Here is a 20,920-nt window from a genome sequence, read left to right as displayed (position 1 = left end):
CTTTGGAATTGACCATCTTTTGATTTCACTGACGGTTCCCTCGTTCTTGTGCTCTGGAACGGGGGAAGCAGAAGCCCCCAGGCACGACCTCTCCTGTGCCCTCTTCTTTGTCCCTGGGCTAAGAGGCCGACCACTGCCTTTGAGACATGCTCCAATTTGCCCTTGGTCAGCTCTGAACCTGCCCAGGGCCATGGGACATGAGGTGACCCACACAGCCCAGGGCCTCGAGCCAGGGCTGCCCCCTTGGTTCGCAGAACATGGGACAATTTTGCTCGGGGTTCATGTCAAAGCTGGCTGCCTTCCGGAGGAAGGGGGGTGGTAGATGAACACAGGCCTCCGGGAGCTGGGAGCTGCCTGAATCCGAGCCGGATGGCTAGACTAGGGGTGGAGCTGGCAGAAGTCAGTCTGGGCCGGCCCTTGCAGCCAGGGTGGGGCTGGCAGGCCAGAATGCACATACCCAGCTACACCACCTGGGCAGAGCGATGCCCACGCCCGATGGGATCCCGGCAGGTGCAGGGGGGCTGTGAAAGGGCAGGACCAGAGTAAAAGTAGCCCCCCCCCCAAGCTGCTCTGAGCAGCAAGCCCCCAGGGACACGCAATGCAGCAGGCGGGGAGGTGCTGCTGCTCAGGTGGGTTCCTCAAGCTAAGCAGGGCCAGGAGCAGGTGGGGAGGCCCAGGAGGGCTGGTGTCCCTGGGAGGCAGCTCTGGATGCTGAAGCCAGGGGTGGGGGGGGGGGAACTGCTGGGCTTTGGAGGCAGGGAGAGGAGGATGCACAGCTAAATAATGTCATGCTTATCTTGTGGACATATGCTGGGGATGGAACCCAGGAGTCCTGGCGCCCAGCCCCCTGCTCTAACCACTTGACCCCACTCCCTTGCCAAAGCTGAGGATGGAACCCAGGGGGCTGAAGGTTCACGCCGTAGGCTACGTCCCGCCCCCGCGGCCCGCTACAGGCAGTTCAGGCCCCCCCCCACCTTCCCCTGCAGCAACAGTGCCCCCCTGTGCCCTTCGGGGGAATTGCAGGCTCCCCAGCTCCCTTAAAGCCCTGGCCACCAGAGAAGACTCCTCTGGCCTTGCACCTGCTGCAGGATCTACCCCCCGGGCTGAGTGAGCGACACCCCACCCCCGCCGCAAGGAGGCATGAAAACGGGACAGGCAGGCAAGGAGACTGTGGAAGAGCAAGGTGAGTCCTGGCTCCCGGCCCCCCTGCTCTAACCACTAGACCCCACTCCCCTCACAGAGCTGGGGATAGAACCCAGGAGTCCTGGCTCCCAACCCCCCTCCCTCCTCGCTCTAACCACTAGGCAGTGCGCGTCCCTGCATACCTCGCGTGGGCGTCTCGCATTTCTGCAGTTCTACAATCAGCCACAAGGTGGCGCCCCTAGCTCATTCTTGTCCCTGGTGCGGGGTGGGGCAGGGGATTAGGCAAAGCAAGGTGGGCCTCAAGGGGATGGGATAAGGAGCTGATTTCCCTCGCCTGACCCCCTGGCAGCTTTCACAGCTCCTCTGCATGGCAGTGGGCACTGCCCGAGGGGCTGGGTGCGAATCCTGGCGCCAGGGCCCAGGCGCTGTCTGAGGGGCTGGGTGTGAATCCTGGCGCTGGGGCCCAGGTGCATAAGGTGAGGCCGAGGGGCTGGGTGCGAATCCTGACAGTAGAGCCCAGGCGCTGCCCAAGGGGCTGGGTGTGAATTCTGGTGCTGGGGCCTGGTGCAGCCTGAGGGGCTGGGTGTGAATCCTGGCGCTGGGGCCTAGTGCTGCACTGGGACCCCAGGCTCAGTTGTCCTGAGGGGCTGGCACTACTCCGAGGAAGCTCACAGCCTTGGAAGTTCCCACCTTTGCTGGTTACAAGCACAGGCCAGACACTGACCCTACAAATGGCTGGGCCTGGAAGCCTGTGCCAGGTGGGCAGGTCTCTAAGACCAACTGCCACCATCTCACCCGAGTCTTTGTCTGCTCCTGTGATTCCCCCCACAGGCCAGACCCCCCCGTCACACCTGGGATATCTGCTCCCTCGGTGCCCAACCTGGGTCCTCCCTTGTCCCATCAGCACTCGCCTTCCCTTGCACTGAGATGTCCCGCTCAGAGGCACCAGCTGCTCCCCCACACCATGCCCAACACCAAGCTGACCAGGGCAGCAGCAGGTGGGATGGAAGTGGTGAACCCTGAGCTCCAGCGGCAGTGGAAATGGCTCCCAGTAGGTGCCCGGGAAATCCCTGGCACGGATGGGTTATGGAGAGCATCATCACTTACTGCAGCCTGTCATGCCCATGGCTGATGGCGTCACACCTGGCATCGCAGATTCCCAGCGCCGGCTCAATCCCAGCGATCTCAGGGCAGCCCCCAGCACCAGGGCATTTGACAGCACAGCATCCGGGGGTGGATGTGCCCATCCTGGTGCCAACGGCAGCAGAGCACACAACATCCTGCACCTGCATCCAGAGCCAGGCACAGCCATCTAACACCTCCATCACAAGGCCAGGTGGCTTCTACTGAGCCACGTGCCTGCTGGTGCCCACCTGATGCCACAGGACCCGGCAAACCAATGCTCGAGGAGGTGGGACTGGCCACGCTGCTGGTACCTAGCGACCATGGGCCTGCGGCCACCAGGCAAAGCACCAGCAGAACAGACAGATGGCATCACAGCTGGCAGAGGATCTCGCACCAAGTGGGGCAGCTACAAGCCGATCTCCTGGTTCTAGGTCCCTGGAAGGGGCTTTGCTCACGGTCTGCCTGGTGGGACGCAGCCGCACAGAGAACTTAACCGCCTGCTTTATGGGGCAAATAGCTACTGACTGGCTAGTGGGACTTGCTGGGCCACCCGTCAGAATCGAGGTTTGTCAAGACCTGGTCACTGACTAAGTGTTGCCTGGCTTACGGGGAAGGCAGAGAAACTCAGCCTCACCCGCCACACTGTGGGATTGAACGTCTCCTGGCAGAAGACCAAAATCCAGACCTGGGAGCTGGGCCAGCAAAACCCCGGGTGCAGGTGGGGCCAAGCGCCATGAGGAGTGGAGATGAGTTCATCTACCTAGACTGCTGGCAGAGTTCGACCGGTCACGGCGAATGGGATGCTCCCCCACGGAGAGGTCTCGCCACCTCCTGCACGAGTCCAGGTCTCACTGTGGATGTAAAAACCCTCCTTGTGCTGAGACCAAGGTCAGGATCTGTCCCATGTTCTTCCTGGACTGCTGTAAGGTCAGAAACCTGGTCCCTGCCCCAGGCAGACCTGGAGCGGCTGGAGGCTTTCCATACGTGCCGTCAGTGCCAAATCCCGGGCATAATGTGGTCTGAGTGTGTGTGAAATGTCACAAGCCCACAAAGGCCTGGCCATCCTCCAGTCGCCATTAGATTCAAAAGCCGCATTCCACGTTCTCTGGCTACATCGCCAGGATGGACAAAAACACTTGTGTGCCGTGTTCTCCAGAGCTCCCAGCAGGAGGCGCTGTGGGGAGCAGGGCAGGAGCCGGCTGTGGGGGGAGCTCCCAGTTACTCCAGTCCTGGCCTCTCCCAGCAGGAGGCGCTGTGGGGAGCAGGGAAGGAGCCGGCTGTGGGGGGAGCTCCCAGTTACTCCAGTCCTGGCCTCTCCCAGCAGGAGGCGCTCTGGGGAGCAGGGCAGGAGATGGCTATGGAGGGGGGAGCTCCCAGCTACCTCAGCCCTGGCCTCTCCCAGAAGGGGGCACTGTGGGGAGCAGGGCAGGAGCTGGTTGTGGGGGGAGCCCCCAGCTGAGTCCCACTTTCTGCCTGTCTCTCACTTACCCGGACAAAGGCTGGGGCTTGGATCCAGGCCCTGGTGCTCGCCCAGGCCCACATGGTGCTGCGAGTATTTCTGGAGGGGATGATCAATGACCCCTGGGGGGGCTCCCAATATTTGGGGGGGGGTATGGGAGTGAAGACTCTGAAGCTTTGGTGGATCTGGGCCCGATTTACTTCTGGCCCCTGTAGGCGATAGTGTGGAGAGCACCCCCAGACCCTCCTCCCCGGCACCCTGAGCCAGAGAATCCCAGCTGCAGGGAGGGTCTTTGACATGCTGACGGGCAATTCTGATCCTGTCCAGCAGAGGGCGGCAGATTAGAGCTCCCCACCCCGTGGCTGCTGCCTCCTCCCCGGGCACCCTCCACCGCTGGGACTGTGTATCTGACACCCCCAGGGCCAGGGCAGCGGCCGCTGGGCTCCCTCCAGCCAGAACCCGGCTGGGCTGTGCAGAGCAAAGGGGCTGGGGGAGCAGAACAGGGGTTAGCTCTGCCGGTGCTCCTCACTCCTGACTTGCAGCCCCCTACTAGCCCAGCCCTGGGCTCTCCCCCACCACCCCCAGCTCTGCCCCTCACTCCTGACCCACAGGCCCCCAGCCCTGAATCCAAGCAGGCTGGTATCTGCAGTTTGGAGGAATCCCCCAACACTGGCCCAGCAGCCCCAGCCTCGGAGCCCTGGTCCCTCTGCATGGCCCTGGCTCTGGGGTGGGCTGAGACAGCCTCTAGGCTCAGATGCTCCCCAGGAGCTGAGGGCTTTGCAAGGGTTGCCTTTGCCACGAACCCCCAGCTGTCCCAGCCTGCCCCCATGGGCTGGAACCATCCAGCGAGCCAAGGGAGGGGCATGACTGGTAACCTGACCCCGGGCACGGGTATTAAGCCATGGCGGCTGCTCCCCACCCTGTGTGTGCCAGGCAGCTGCTCCCATCTGTCCCCAGGACTGGCCACAAGCAGCCGGGGTCAGACGGTCCTGTCTCCTAGAGATGCAGCCAGGAGCTCCCCATGACAGCCGAGTCTGCCCATCTCTGTTCCTCTGGGCTCCCAACCCGGATCTCTCCCAACCCAGCTGTTTAAAACCCTATCCACCCTGAAACCCACCCTGGGACCCCAATCCGCACCCAGGGGTGACCAATGCTTGGGGGACCCAGCCCTGAGGCAGTCATAGCCTGGGGATGCGGGCGGCAGAGAGACACAAACCCACAACCACCCACCACAGTGACACATACAAACCCCTAGTCACAGCACGATACAAGTGAGAAGCACAGCTGACACGTACCGACCACCCACAGCGACACCCGAACACACTGATGACCCCGCACAAGCACCGAAACAGCCGCACTCACAAACAGATACACCCCCGGCATGGACAGCCACCCACACAATGACACGCCCACCCAGACTCTGACAACCACAACCCACACACATCAACCACACTGCAGGAAGCGGGTCGGAGGCGTTGGCTGCACGGGGAGCCACTAAATGAAATGAATAGGCAGCAGGTTTAAAACAAACAAAAGGAAGTATTTCTTCACATGACACAGAGTTAACCCGTGGAACTCCTTGCCAGGGGATGTTGTGAAGGCCAAGACTATAAAAGGGTTCAAAAAAGAACTAGATAAATTCATGGAGGACAGGTCCATCAATGGCTATTAGCCAGGATGGGCAGGGATGGTGTCCCCAGCCTCTGTTTGCCAGAAGCCAGGAATGGGTGACAGGGGATGGATCACATGATGATTCCCTGTTCTGTTCATTCCCTCTGGGGCACCTGGCATTGGCCACTGTCAGAAGACAGGACACTGGGCTAGACGGACCTTTTGTCTGACCCAGTCTGGCCGTTCTTATGAGCTCCCAGCTACTCCAGCCCCAGGCTGGCCCAGCAGGGGGTGCTGTGGGGAGCGGGGTAGGAGGCTGGCTGTGGGGGGAACCCCCAGCTACGCTGAAGCGATTCAATGGCTCTTCCATGGTCCATACCAACCCTGCTGCGCTCACTGCCCTGGGCTGTCCCCCTTTTCCACCGGCCCGACTGAAGTAACCCCAGCCTGGCCTGCGGCAGCCACATCCCCGCAACCGGCTCGGGCCCCGCAGGGAGCAATTATCCCAGCGCAGCTCCAGCCGCTTCGCCATGACCCTACCAAAATGGCAAGACATGCAGGGGGAGCAGGGGACGGGCGTATGAAGGGGGTGATTATAAGGGTGGAAATTCAAAGCCATCTTTTGCTGGGGAGACAGTTTCAGCCCTGACTGGGCCCCCCACATTGTGACCTGAGCAGTCACCAGGTTCAGAATAGTCCTGAGGGTGGGTTCGCACCCAGCCCCCGGCTCTGTTCCCAGCCCCCCCCCAGGCTCTGCTGCTCCCTGCTCCCCCCACCCGCACCCAGCCCCGGCTCTGCTGCTCCCAGCCCCACTACTCCCAGCTCCCACCCCACACCCAGCCCCGGCTCTGCTGCTCCCAGCTCCCCCCCCCCCGCACCCAGCCCCGGCTCTGCTGCTCCCAGCTCCCCCCCCCCGGCACCCAGCCCCGGCTCTGCTGCTCCCAGCTCCCCCCCCCCGCACCCAACCCCGGCTCTGCTGCTCCCAGCTCCCCCCCCCCGCACCCAGCTCCGGCTCTGCTGCTCCCAGCTCCCCCGCACCCAGCTCCGCCTCTGCTGCTCCCAGCTCCCCCCCCCCCCCCGCACCCAGCCCCGGCTCTGCTGCTCCCAGCTCCCCCCCGCACCCAGCCCCAGCTCTGCTGCTCCCAGCTCCCCCCCCCAGCCCCGGCTCTGCTGCTCCCAGCTCCCTCCCCCAGCTGCCCCCCCGCACCCAGCTCACCTCTGCTCCTCGCAGCTCCCACCCCCGAGCTCTGCTCTCAGCCCACCCACCCCCAGCACCCAGCCCCCGGCTCTGCTGTTCCGAGCCCCGAGCTCTATTCCCAGCTCCCCCCGGCCCAGGAAGCCCAGGGCGCTGCCCATCCCGGGGCCGGACAACAACGGCCCTGCCCCTCCCCCGCTCGCTGCGGCCAGTCGCCAGCCTGGACTCGGCCTCCCACAGAGCAGCCGCGTCTCCCTGCGCGGGGGGGGGGGGGGTGCGGCTCGCTAGACCCGGGGACGGGGGGAGCCGCATCCCACCAGCTCCCGCCCCGGCAGCGGCTCGCAAACACTCGCCAACTTTGGCCAAGCGGCGCGAGAGCCCCGGGATCCGCCCCCTCCCCACGTGGCAACGTGTTTGGAAACTTTTGCAAAGTGGCGGCGAGTGGGGCGGCGCCGGGAGGAAGGGGGCAGAGCGGGTGGGGGTGGTGCCGGGAGGAAGGGGGCGGGGCAGGGCTGGCAGGGAGGGGGGAGGAGGAAGGAAGCTGCTTTTTGGCGACGTTCCCTTTGTGTGTGAACGGGACAAGCCAGGCTGGCGCTTTGGAAGTGGAGGAAGAGGGGGCGGAGCCGAGGGGCAGGGGGCGGAGCCCCGGGAGTGCGGGGGGGAAGGGCCGGGAGGGGGAAAAGGGGGAGCAGGCGGGAGGGGGAAAGTGAGAAGGGGGGACAAAGGGGGCTGTCGAGGATAAGGGGGAGGCGACGCAGGGAGGGGGGCGGCGAGCAGAGGGGGAGGGGACGCGGGGGGCAGGGCGGGGAAGGAGGCACCCGAGCCCCGAACATGGCTTCCTTCCCTGCGGATCCCGCCGCGCCCGGCCGCGGCCCGGGGGGCCCCCCCCAGCCGCCGCCGGCCGAGTCCCGCCAACTTCTGCCAACTTTAGCGGCCGCCCCCCCGTCCCCGCCGCCCCCCGCCCCCGCGGGCTCCCCCCCGCCGCCACCGCCGCCGCCGCCGCCGCGCTTCTCCCCCGAGCAAGTGTCGTGCGTGTGCGAGGCGCTGCTGCAGGCCGGCGACCCGGGCCGGCTGGGCCGCTTCCTGGGCTCGCTGCCGGCCGAGCAGGAGCAGGAGCAGGAGCAGGCGGCGGCGGCGGGCGGGGAGAGCCTGGCCAAGGCGCGGGCGCTGCTGGCCTTCCAGCGCGGGGACTTCGGGGAGCTGTACCGGCTGGTGCAGAGCCGCCCCTTCGCCGCCCCGCACCACCCCTTCCTGCAGGACCTCTACCTGCGCGCCCGCTACCGCGAGGCCGAGGCGGCCCGGGGCCGGGCGCTGGGCGCGGTGGACAAGTACCGGCTGCGCAAGAAGTTCCCGCTGCCCAGCACCATCTGGGACGGCGAGGAGACGGTGTATTGCTTCAAGCGGCGCTCGCGGGCCGCCCTGCGCGACTCCTACGGCCGCAGCCGCTACCCCAGCCCCGAGCAGAAGCGGCGCCTGGCCCGCGACACCGGCCTCTCGCTCACCCAGGTCAGCAACTGGTTCAAGAACCGGCGGCAGCGGGACCGCAGCGGGGGAGGCGCCGGCACCCCCAGCAAGAGGTAAGGGGGGACCCCCCCGAGACCGGACAGATTCCCCCTCCCCCGAGAGCCCGGACAGCCCCCCCCCTCGAGAGCCTGGACAGCCCCTCCCCCCCGCGAGGAACTCACCCCCCCCAAGAGCCTGGACAGCCCCTTCCCCCCCGCGAGGAACTCACCCCCCCCCCCCCGAGAGCCTGGACAGCCTTTCCCCCCCGCAGGGAACTCACCCCCCCCCAAGAGCCCGGACAGCCCCTCCCCCCTGCGGGGAACCCACCCCCCCCGAGAGCCTGAACAGCCTCTCCCCCCTCCGCGAGGAACTCACCCCCCCCCGAGAGCCTGGACAGCCCCTTCCCCCCCGCGGGGAACTCACCCCCCCCAAGAGCCTGGACAGCCCCTTCCCCCCCGCGGGGAACTCACCCCCCCAAGAGCCTGGATAGCCCCTTCCCCCCCTCTGGGGAACCCCCCCCCCCGAGAGCCCGGACAGCCCCTCCCCCCCGGTGGGGACCCTCCCCCAGAGCCCGGACAGCCCCTCCCTCCCCCCCTGCGGGGAACCCACCTCTCCGAGAGCCCGGACAGCCCCTCCCCCCTGCAGGGAACCCACCCCTCCGAGAGCCCCGACAGCTTCTCCCCCCCCTGTGGGGAACCTCCCCTCCCGAGAGCCCAGACAGCCCCTCCCTCACTGCAGGGACCCCCCCCCCAGAGTCCGGACAGCCGCTCCCCCCTGCGGGGAACCCACCTCCCCTCGAGACTGCACAGCCCCCGCCCTGCGGGGAACCCACCTCCCATCGAGACTGGACAGACCACCCCTCCTCTGCAGGGAACCCTCCCCATGAAAGCCTGGACAGCCCCCCCAGGGATCCCCCAAGTGCCCAGATAGCTCTCCACCCTCTGTAGGGAACACCCCCCACCCCGCTGAGGCCGGACAGCCACCCCTGCAGGGAACCCTCCTCCCGAGAGCCCGGACAGCCATCCCTGTGGAGACCCCCCCTGCCCCGCAAGAGCGTGGACAACCCCCTCCCTTGCAGGGATCCCCTGAGAGGCTGAACAGAGCTCCCCTCCCCCGAGACCCCCCCCCAGGAACCTCATCCCTCTGTGGGTGGGTGTCACCTCCTCCCTTGAGAGCCAAGTACTGGAAAATTTTGCAGGAAACACTTCCCATGCAGCACCCCTTTCCCCATGGAAGAACCCCCCCCCCAGCCTACAACTCCTAGATTCTTTCCATCTCCCCTCTGGGGGGTCTCCAGATTCTATATAGTCTGCCCCTGCAGGCCTCCCCCACCCCCCTCTACCCAGGTTATCTGCACCCCTCAGATTGTCTACAATCTACCCTGCAGGGACCCCCCTCTAGAAATTACACATCCTCCCCCTCCTGATTCTCCTCTGCAGGCACCCCATCCTGTGCAGCCCTCTTCTGTAGGCACCCCCGCTACATCCCCCAAAGATCCTGTCCAGCTACCCCTGGAAGGATCCCCCTTCAATCCTATTCATCCCCCCTTTAGATCCCATAGGCACTCCCCACAGGAGGTTGGAGGGGGTACCCTGACCTCTTGCAGGCTTCCCCTTAGAAGGTGAAGAGGACTCCAGCAAGAGGAAACCCCTTTACACGTATCCCAGGTCCCCACATACCTCAATATCTCATCTGGCTACAGGGAAAGGGGGACCCCAAGAACCTATAGGAACTCCGAAGCTGTCCTCTCAGGGAAAGGAAGAATCCGTTTTGGTGAGAGGGGATAGGGAGCCCCAGGATTCTCGAGCGACCCTCCAAAATAACACAACCCCTCCAGTGGGAGGGCATCCAGTAATAGACACAGGAATCGCTCTGTAACAGCACCTCCAAATCACCCAAGCAGATCCCCCATTGTGGGGTGCACTGGACTGAGACCACTCAGCAAGAGACCACTCCCTCCCCAAATCTCACCCATGGGCAGGAGAGAAGCTGGGAGGGTGCACCTCAAAACCCCATGTGCCCCTCCCATCTCTCCCCATGGACAGGCCAGAAGCCCCCCCCATATTGATAGATCCCCCCCAACTTATCCTCCTACAGGGTCAGAAGCCAGTGCTGGGAGCCCCTAGAGAAAGCTAGATGCATCCCAAAATCCTGTGCACCCCAAACCATCCCCCCACAATGCTATGACTCCCCCATGAGAGCAAGGTGTACCCCCAAATCATATGCACCTTAACCCACCCCTCCACAGTGCTGGGGCACCCCAAGGAGAGCTTGGTGTACCTCAAAATCATATGCCCCAACCCATGCCCCACAATGCTTGGACCCGGGCCCGCCTCACACAGCTCCCGAGGGAAGAGTGGTGGTGGGGGACAGGGATTGCAGCCCCTCCCAGATACACCCTCAATACAAGAAGGAGGGGGTGTCTTGGTGACCTTCCGCCTCGCCCCATGAGGGGAGGGGAGGCTGTTCCCAACTCTCTCCCTTCGTTGTGAAATGTGAGACCCCCCTTCCTCCACCCCCAGCTCTCTGGCATCCCAGTGATTTCACCTTCCAGCCGGTGCTGGTGTCCCGCCAGGGGGGCAGCAAGTGTGGCTGGGGGCCTGGGGCAGCTGGATCCCACGAGGCTGGGGCTTGGTGCAAACCCCCAGGGCTGGAGACGTGGCCTGGGACGGCCGGATCTCTGTGTCGCAGCTCCTTGTACCCTGCCGCGTGGCGGGGAGGCCGATGCCAGACCGGGAGGGGGTGACTTTGAGACCCTGCAACGAATTTAGTGCTGGGTCTCTGCTGCCTTCCCTAGGTCTGTGGGGCCAGAGCCTCGGCTGGGGGAGATCAGCACAGCCTCAGAGACTCCAGTGGAGCGACGCTGATTGACCCCAGCTGAGGATCTGGTTCATAGCCTGTGTTATACAGCGCCACCGGACGTGCGGGGTCTCGGGCTCTGGCCATGTGGGCTCGGAGGGCCCCCCTCTGGCTGAAATCAGTCCTGCTGGGACTCTGCCAGGGGGGATGGGGAACTCTTGGTTCCCTGGGGAACTTTCCTACATGTGATGCAGCCTGGTGACCCCGGGAAAGTTTGCACAACGAGGTAACCGAGCAGTCGGGAGGGTCAGGAGCTTTCAGTGCTGTTAAACTCACTGGCCTTTGAGTGAGAGGCAGGCCCTGCCCCCAGGAGCTAGCAGTCTGACCATACAAAGGGGAAACTGAGGCACGGGGCGAGTAAGGGACTCGCCTAGCAAACTGGAGCTGGTCTCTGAAGGCCCAGTTGGCTGCTATACCCACTGGACCATGCTCTCTCTCATTGTTCACTGGATATCAGCCCTCTTTATGGTGGGGACAGAGGCAGTAGCTAGGTGTGTGTGTGACAGTTCTGGCGAACCCCCTGCCCCTGACGGTCCCTCTCTCCCCGCAGCGAGTCGGATGGGAACCCCAGCACAGAGGACGAGTTGAGCCGGGGGCCGGAGGAGACGGAGCTGGCCGTGGGGACGCCCGCCGTGCCGGACGGGGCCATCGCCTCTGGGAACCTCTTCTTGCCAGCGCCCGCTGGGGCCTGCTCCGGGGCCTCGTCTATCCTGCTCAACGGCAACTTCATCACCACGTCCGGCCCGCAGGCCATGCTGCTGAACGGCGGCTCCGTGCTCCAGGCACCGGGCGGGGTGCTCATCAACGGGCTGGCGCTGGGCGACAGCCAAACCATCACCCTGAGCCCCGTGGCGTCCACCCCGCCCGTGCTCCTCAACGGCGCCGCCCTGGGGGGGGCCAAGACCCCGCCCGGCGCCGGCCTGGAGTCGCCAACGGCCTCCTCAGCCAGGCCTGACATCAAGGCGGAAGCCGGGGAGGCGCTGCCCTCCCTGGTGCTCGGCCCGGGCACCGTGGAGGTGAAGACGGAGGAGAGCCAGGCCGTCAGGGCCCTGTCCGAGGTGCCCACGCTCCTTCCCCTGCCCCCGGCCGCATCCGACCCAAAGGGGGCGCTGCTTCCCGCCCCGGCCGGCTCAGTGCCACAGGTGGTGCCATCGGGCGAGGAAGCCCCCTGCCCGGCCCCAGCGCTCCCCCAGCCGGTGGCCTCTGGCTCCCAGATTGTCCCCCTCTCCCAAGTGGTGCCTAGTTCTCAGCCCGGCCAGGCCCTGCCTGTGACGTCGCCTCCCCCGGCTGCCACCCCACTCCTGCAGGGCTCTCCCCTGCTGTCCTTCCCCGCCCTCACCTCGCCCATCCCGGGGCCAGCTCAGGGCACCCCGGTGCCCACTGTAGTCCACGTCCCTGCCCCGCCCCTGATCCCCATCTCCCAGGTCTCGCCTCCCTCCCAAGTAGTGCCCCTGTCTCAGCCGGCCGCAGGCACCCCGGTGCTGTCCCCTCCCCAGATGGTGCCGCTCTCACCCACCCAGGTGTACTCGGTGCCCCAGGGGGCCCCCGCCCCACAGCTGGTGTCCGTGCCCCAGGGGTCTCAGCTCATCTCGCTCCCGCAAGTGGTGCCCACGTCGCAGGTGGTGACGCTGCAGCAGGCGGTGGGGCCGATCCAGATCCTGGCCAGCGCCGCCCCGCTCAAGGTGGGGGCTGCGCCGGCGGCCGGCGGGACTGTGGGGCAGAGCAACGTGCACCTCATCAACGCCAACATGGGCGTGACCACGCTGCAGCTGCCCGCCGGCGCGCCAGGTACTCTCCCGGGTGCTGCATTGGGGGTAGGAGGGAGGGGCTGGCTGCTTTTGCCCTAGCCGGGGGAGCGCAGTCGACATGACTGGAGGAGGATCGGGGCCTGTGCTCTGGCCGGGTGGATTCGGGGGCTGTTTGCACTGGGGGTGAGGGGTGGGGCAGAGAAGACTAGAGGAAGGACCTGAGGGCTGGGGAGAGGGGGTGGGGACTGTTCCATGTATCCTAGAGAAGGGGGGGTGAGGTTGTGGACTCGGGCCCCTGGGGGGATTATTTTGGAGCATCCACGAAGCAGAGGGAGGCCTGGGGCTGTCGGTGTTGGGGGGGGGGGAGGGAGAGGGTGCAGAACCCTGGGACAAGGTCCCAGAGGGTTGGGGGAGTCCCCGAGTCTTCCCACCGAGACCCCATGTATCTCCCAGGGTCCGGGTTCAGGACTGGCTGTGGGGTGGTCAGCGGGTGACCATGGGCTAGTCCTTTCCGCTCCGTTCTCCTCAGTCTCCACAGCTGTACAATGGGGATGATGACACCCGCCCATCGGAGGCCTGTGGGTTTTCCCCTCACCCCTCTTCTCCCCTTTGCAGGGAACTTCCTCCTGACAAACCCAGTGCCGGGCGGCGGCACCATCCTCACGGGCATGACACTCCAGCAGGGCAAGCTCATCCTGACTGCCACCTTCCCGGCCACCATGCTCATGTCCCCGGTGCTCTCCGCCCCCGCCAGCAGCCTGGCCCTGCCCATCAAGCAAGAAACGGCACCTCTAACCGGCACCAGCGCCCCCATCCCAGGGCCCGTGAACTCCGAGGGTGCCGGGGCGGGCCAACCGGCCTTGGCTTTCGGGGCGGACGGTGTGGCTGGCCGTCAGCCTGGCGTCCTCTCGAACTTCCCCCAGGAAGGCCTGGTGCTGTCCCCGCTGCCTCAGCCGGCAGCGTGGCCTGGCTCAGCGGGCATGGAGATGCAAGCGGCTGGCACCGAGGGGCTCTTCGAGATGGAGAAGGGGGCAGTGGAGGTGCTGGATGGCACGGAGCCGAGCGGCCTCCTGCTGCCCGAGGGCGAGGGGCTGCTGCTGGGCAGCTCAGCCAGTGACCCCCTGGATCCCGAGGGCCTCGACTCGGATGAGAAGGTGCTGACCCAGCTTCAGTCAGTGCCCGTGGAGGAGCCCCTGGACTTGTAGGAGGCTCGATGGTGGGGCGTGAGATGGGACCGGGGTGCCACCTCCAGGGGGGTGGTCTTGGCTCCTCTGTGCCTTTGCTGCCCCCGGTGCCTCAGATCCAAACTCTCAGACATGTGTAGAGCCCTCGCCCCGGATCCTGCTGCCAGGGGGCCCTGGCGCTGTGGGCGCCTGAAAGGCTCTGGGAAGCTGGGCAATGCCAGATCTGTGGCTGCATCTGGGGGGTGCCATGACCAAACACTACAATTCCAAACTTGGGGGAGGAATGTGGCTCTGGCCAGGCAAGCGCCGAGCCCCCAGGAAGGGGGTGTCAGCTGTTGTGGCTTAGAGTGGGCAGGAGAAAAGCAGGCATTAATGGGCTGCAGGATCTCTCCCTGCTCCTGCCTTCTCTTTCCTAGAAACACTAAGCGTCTTCCCAAAGCAGAGTTTGGGAGCCGCACGGCGCAGAGGGGGTCTTGGTGCTAAGGGAGCAGGGTTTCTGGGGCAGCTGCTGATCGGACCCCGGGTCTCGTCAGGCACTGTGGGAACCACTGACTTTGTTTTCTGGTGGAGGAAAATTCTGGGGCCTGGGTCCCTGCTCCTCTGTCCTGCCCTGGGGTTCCCCATCGTCCTTCCCAGCCACACTTCTTGTGGGCCCTGGGGGGCAGCGAATAGCCACATCCCCAATCTGCCCTCTATGCCAGCTCCCCATGTGTACGGGGCAGGAAGTATCGGGGTCACTTTTGTCCTGGTTAGGCTGCCGGAGTGACGCCAGTGGGCCTGCGTGTGAATGTGAAGAACAAAATCCAAAGTTATCCCTAATTACTCCCCCGGAATTTCATGGTTCCCCCCTTCCACTCCTAGACACTACAAACCAGCTGACCTGACTTCTTATTTTTTACGTGAAAGAATTTTTATCTATATATAAAAATTTATATATTTTTAGAATGAGCAAATCCTGCTGCGTGATTCCAGCGTGCCTGGGACCGTCACCCCGGGGCGCCTCGCCCCACCTGTATTTAATGGTCTCACTGTTTTTTGAATTGCTCTTCCAGCAGGAGGATAAACACCCCACGAGCTGAACCTTTTATATTAAAAAATAAAGTGCATTTAACTTTTGTAAACCTTCACTACGTCGGAGCAGTGGCCACTCCTGCGTTGGCCAGCCGAGGCCACGTTTCCCGCCAGCCTGGTGGGGTGAGTTAGAGGAGGTACGTTGGACTGGTTGAAGGCTTTGGACTCCCTGAAATCACACTACAGAGCGACTGGAGAGCCATGTTGGTACGGGGTCCTCTCCACACAGGATGCCTGGGTTCCAGATCTACCGCAGGACAGCATCCCTCCCCCTGTGGAACAACCAGGTTCTACATCCACAGCAGAATGGGACCCCTGTGTCCCAGATGCACACCAGATCAGATCCCAGCTTGATGGAGTAATCAGGTTCTAGATCTGTGCCAGACTGGGATTACTGCTCCGTGGAGTAACTGGGTTCTGGATCCACACTGGAGTGGGATCTGTCTGCCACCATGAAGCTGTTGGGTTCTAGATACACATCAGAATGGGATCCCTGCCCCATGGAGTGCCCAGTTTCTAGACCTACATTGGGATAGAAGCTTTCCCCTGCCATGGAGCTACTGGATTCTAGATCCATGTCTTGATGGGAACTCTGCCTCGTGGAGTAGCCAGTTTCTTGATCCATGGCAATATGGGATCCCGCCCCCACAAGGAAACCACCAGGTTCTAGAGCCACACTGGAACTGGATTCTCCACAGTGCAACTGGAACCACATCATAATGGCTTCCCACCCCATGGAGCTTCCAGGGTTCTAGATCATCATCTGAATGGATCCCAGCTTCATGGAGCTTCCAGGTTCTAGATCCACACTGGGATGGGTTCCCACTCCTTGGAGCAGCTGGCTTCTCTTGGACCCACCTTGGAACAAGCTGGTCTTTGTGTTTTTTTTTCAGTCTTCGTCATCTTCTGGGACCGGCTCCCCTGTCATCCTCTCCTCTTCCCCTGTTCCTCATCCTCAAAATCCAGAGCTTCCGTTGTGACTCCTCAGAATTGTCCTCACTGTGGTGCCCATGGGCTCCTCCTGCACCCTGGCCTCCCATGAGCCTTCTGGATTTCTCTGGCTGTCGAAGACGAACAAACCGAGGGCAGTCAGCTCTGTCCGGCAAGCCAGAGGGGTGGCACCAGTGGTTCCTCTCCTTCCCCCTCCACCTGTGCAGCATGGTTATGTTTGGAGGGACCCAGACTGGACACTTGAATCTTTGGGCGCTGCCTTCTGTCCCACCCTCCCCCCAGCTCTTCTCACCAGGTACTAGTGCATCTCACTATTATTATTTTCACCATTTTGCTACAATTTTTTTTTTGTGAGGAACAATCATTTCTACCCGAGATTCTTTTTTTTAAAGAAGCTTCTGTCGTCGTCGTCCCTGTACATTATTATTGTTGGGGTTTTTTTAACGTAGTTCTCTGCGTGTCTGTTTGTCCATCCATCCATCCATCCTGGTACTGTATGAAATTTGTATATCCATAAATATATCTATATTCTATATAACATGGCCTGCTGCTGCCTGGGTTTGGGAGCATGGCGGGCAGGGGTGGTGGGTGCCAGGGAAACTGGCAGCAGCTGCCCCCTTGGGTCCCCTTCCACTGCCACACATGACCTCCTCACTCAACCTCCCAGCTGGGCGTTGTCTCCATGTTGAGCGGCACCAGCAGGCCTCCTCCCTCAGCAACCCCTCCCCATATCCCATGGCCTCTATCTTGTATGGTGCCAGCACACCCTGGCCATTACCCCCCCCCCAGCTTGAGTGGCACCGAGAGGCCTGGCCTCTTGCTCCCCTGGCTGTGGCTGCACCATCACACCTTGGTCCCACATCACCAGCCTTCTCTCCTCTGCCCCCCCCCCCCCGCCCAGCTCTGTCACCCAGGCCACGCTGCCCTGTGTCTCACCCTGTTTGTTGAGCTGGTTGGGGGTGGGGGGGGGGTTTCATGTGGGGAAGGTGATGGGAGGGGCTGGCCCTGGAGCCTGTGGCCCTAAACCTGCATGTAGCCTCCTGGGCTGGGCCGCTCCCAAGGCTGTAGCCAGAGTGTCCCCCATGACCAGCACTGAACCACCTGGCCCCACCCCGGCTGGATCTGCACCCGTTGGGCAGCGTCGCTGGGTGCAAGGGCCTGGCTTCGTTACTGCACGGAGAACGTCTGCTGAGACTCGCCCAGGCGTGTGTGTATGTGACGGGGATCCACAAGGAGCAGGGCAGGGGATCAAGGTCGAGTCAGGCCCCCTCTCCGCAGTCAGGAGCCAGCTGGACACCAACCTCCCCAGGCAAGTGGCTTCGCTTTATACTACCGCAGGCCTGGCTGGGCGGGGGCAAGATGCGCTTTCTGCCTCAGAGTGGCCCGGAGGCGGGCACAGCCTGCTTGGCATGAGGAAGCGCATTATGGTAGTGCCTTGGAGCGCCGGGCGTGGAGAAGCCCCCCCCCATGGCGCTAGGGGCTGTACAAACACCAGAGCCGACGCTTCTGGCCCCAGACTGCTGACATGGTAAATCCGAGGGCGTGCGCAGTTTTTGGACTCGCCTCCATGTCGCCTTCCTCCCGCTGCTCCAGCTCGTTTGGCCGCGTGCCTAGCATGGTAGGCCAGGATTTGGGAGGGCCATTCTCCCCCCAATGCTGTTCGTTAGCCCTGCTCGACCCCTGGGCCTTTGCTCTTCAGGGGAACTCCCAGCTGTGGTCCCCTCCCGCCCTGGGGTGAGCCGCTGCCATTGGAGGGTTTGCGGGACACAATCTAAACGTTCCCAGGGGTGGGGGGAAGCTGGACGCGGGGGCCTGGCGAGACCCCTTCAGCCCAGCATTGGCCTGAGGTGATGGACATGGGTCAAGTTTGTGTCCTCGGTGTTTTCTGGCCAAATACTGGTCCCCTGGGTGCCAGCTAGTGGGTGACACCTCAGTGGGATAGAACTGCCAGCTCTCCGGCTAGCTCAGATGAGCAGGGCTGCGTGGTGCAGAAGGGAGCAGTGCAGAGGGGTGCAGAGCTGGGGGTGATGGGGGGCACAGAGGAGGAGGAGAGGGGTGCAAAGGGGAGCAGGGCTGGGGGTGCTAAGAGGGGGGCACAGGAGAGGGCTGGGGGGTGCCGAGGGGAGCAGGGCTAGGGGGCAATAGGAGGGGGCACAGAGGAGGAGGGGAGGGGGTGCAGAGGGGAGCAGGAGTGGGGAATAATCAGAGGGGGACACAGAGGAGGAAGAGGGGAGGGGGTGCAAAGGGGAGCAGGGCTGGGGAGCACCGGGGGGCACGGAGAAGGGGCGGGGAGGGGTGCAGAGGGGAGCAGTGCTGGGGGGCATCAGGAGGGCAGTGCAGAGGGCTGAGATCCATGCACTGCACCCTCCTGGCAGCAAGCGGGGAAGTCCCAGGGCCAGGGTCCCCAGAGATGCCCTGGCCCACAGGGCACTGCTGGTCTCGGGGCTCCGCACTGGGGTGGCACAGCACCCGGAGGGTCCCCTCAGTCAAAGGGCAGAGGGCACCTGGTGCAGGGGCATGGGGCTGTCAGTGAATCTGCTGGGGCTGGGCGGAGGCCTTGGGCCCCTCCTATGGGTGTTATCAGCACCTGGCCCTGCTGTGCCCAGCGCTGCCCACCTGCCCCTCTTGCTGCATGGTCCCCAGCAGGGATGGTGCCAGCCCAGCATGGCACAGCCAAGGGCCTCACAGCACTGGGGCGGGGGCTGGGGCCAGGACTCCTGGGTTCTCGCCCCAACTCTGGGAGCGGAGCAGGTTCTCCCAGCACCCAGCTCCTCTCCAACCTCTCTGCCCACTTCGGTTTCTCAAGCCAGGACGCGCAGTCTTCTCTTCCCGGCCAGAGCAGCCGGGCCGTGGGCTGGTGAGTGCTGACAGCTCCGTGGGACCCTGAGCCCTGCCGGGGACCTGGGTGAGAGCTGGGGACCTGCCCCATGGCCGCACCCTCTAACTGTTGCCCTGAGTCTAGGCTAAAATGGGATCCTTGGCCCCCCTAACCACCCATCCTGGGGTCATGGGCGCTGCCCCTGCCAGGCCTGGTCGGGTTGGCTTATGGGACGTGAGCACCAGGCACTGATCTCCCCCCCTACACACACACACACTACATGACACCCACACCTACCCTCCAATGCAGAACCCACACACACACCACACACACCTCATGCCCAACTCCCCAAACACCACATGACACCCCCCACAATACGCCCTCCACACACACAGCATGACATCCCCCACACGCCATGTGACCACCCCTCCAAACTCCCCTCCACACACATTGTATGACACCCTTTGCACAATCCCCCCATGTATGCACACCCACCACACAACCACCCCACTGCATGACCCCCCCACTACATGATACCCCCCACAACTCCCATGCATGCACATGGCATGACCCTCCCACACCCACCGCACAATCCCCCCCATACAGTTCCCCATCGCACAACCCCCCATGCACACACGGCACAACCCCTCCCTCAACACTCCCCCACTGCATGACCGCCCCCATGCACACGCTGCCCAAGCTCTGCCCACACACCGTGTGCACACCCGCATCACATGCCCCTCCCACCCTGCACAACCTTCCCTCCCCACCCACATGACCCTCCCCGTACACCTTGCACACAAAGCATGACCTTCCTACATGCACCCCCCGGCATGCCCTCCACCCCCACCCCCCGCAGGGCCACCCAGCAGCCCTGAGCTCCAAATCAGGCTAGAGAACCGGCCAACTGCTCCCCCGCCCTCCCACCCTCCGTCCACCTGGGCCTGCCCCCCCTGCACCTCCTTATCCACCCCAGGTAGCCCCCTTCCCGCAAGTCCCCTGTCACCCCTCTACAGAGCTGCCTCCACTTCGGGCTCAAGCCCCTGGCTTAGGGCTATCAGCCCGTAGTCTGGGACTCTGGGAAGTTAGGGTGTGTGTGTGTCATGTATGGGTGAGTACCTGTGTTTTGTGGTGAGGGGGAAGGGGGGGTTGTGGGTCCTTGGGTCTGTGTTGTGCGTTTCTTACAGGAGTTTGGGGGGTGCACAAGGGTTTTGTGGGGGGATAGCTGTTGTAGAGATGTTGTGTGTGATGAGGTGTGCAGTGGGGATGCATGTGTTGTGGGCACTAGAGTTTGTGATGCATGTGTGTCGTGTGGGATGCCTGTGTCGTGGTCCCATGGGGTTTTGTGTTGTCCATACACAGGGACGTATTTTGAGTGGGGGGTGCGTGCTGGGCTCCGTCTGGGCACTGGATTTTATGCTGTGTGACTGGGAATGTGGGTGCCCTGGTGCCTGTGTTGTGCAAGTTGTGAAGGGTGGGTTTGCAGGTGCCTGTGTTGGGAGGGGGCTGTGTGAGTTGTGTAGACGTTCGGGCGTATTGTGCTGTGTTGTGTGCGCGCTGCAGGTGCACAAGTGTTTGTGTTGCCATTGTGGGTGCCTGTGTTAAGTAGGGACTTTGTGGATTGGGTGGAGGGGCGGGGGTGAGAGTTGTACAGGAGGATATTGTGGTTGTATGCTCCGTGTTAATTGTGTGGAGGTGCGTGCACTGTGAGAGAGTTGTGTAGAGGGCTGTTCTGGGTGTGTGCACTCTGTGGCTGTGTGCCTGTTGTGTGAGTCTGTGTAAGTCGAGGGAGTGTGCAATGTGCATGTTGTGGGGTGTGCACACTAAGTGCATGTGGTGGGAGGGTGTTGGGGGGTGGGGTGGGGAGTGTTGTGGAGGTGTGTGCATTGTGTGTGTGTGTGTGGGAAGTATTGTGGAAATGTGTGTGTTGTGCGCATGTGGGGGTATTGGGGAGATGCATATTCTATGGGTGTGGGTTGTGCGGGGGTGTGCATTGGCTGGGATGGTGCTGTGTTGTGGGTGTGTGTGTGTGCGTGATATGAGCCCACCTCCCCCATACTCCTGGCAGTGTCTTGCACCCACGTGCCTAGGGCCGCAGCAGGGTGGGCGTGTGCCCCCTGCCAGCTCAACCTGGCAGGGGTGGGTGGGGCTGGAAGCTGCCCATCATGTCCCTGTCCCAGCTGTGGCCTGGCCCTGGCCCTCGTGCCCACACCCGGGCTGTGCCCATCCTCGGATCCCAAAACATCAGCTGCA

The 20,920-nt window shown here is 63.5% G+C and overlaps 1 protein-coding gene across 1 annotated transcript; it reads left to right on the top strand.

The window, feature by feature from the left end:
• The first annotated feature begins 7,364 nt into the window (after positions 1–7,364).
• Positions 7,365–16,387, top strand: SIX5 (SIX homeobox 5). Its single transcript, XM_030544352.1, has 3 exons — positions 7,365–8,110; positions 11,446–12,683; positions 13,259–16,387. The coding sequence occupies exons 1-3, from the start codon at positions 7,365–7,367 to the stop codon at positions 13,846–13,848; spliced, it is 2,574 nt and encodes an 857-aa protein (XP_030400212.1). The 3' UTR covers positions 13,849–16,387.
• Positions 16,388–20,920: the final 4,533 nt, after the last annotated feature.

Source organism: Gopherus evgoodei, unplaced genomic scaffold, assembly GCF_007399415.2.
Source record: "Gopherus evgoodei ecotype Sinaloan lineage unplaced genomic scaffold, rGopEvg1_v1.p scaffold_34_arrow_ctg1, whole genome shotgun sequence".
In the NCBI taxonomy this organism is placed as follows: domain Eukaryota; kingdom Metazoa; phylum Chordata; order Testudines; family Testudinidae; genus Gopherus; species Gopherus evgoodei.
The sequence above is the reverse complement of the archived record's forward strand: the minus strand, read 5'-3'. Positions and strand labels throughout refer to the sequence as shown.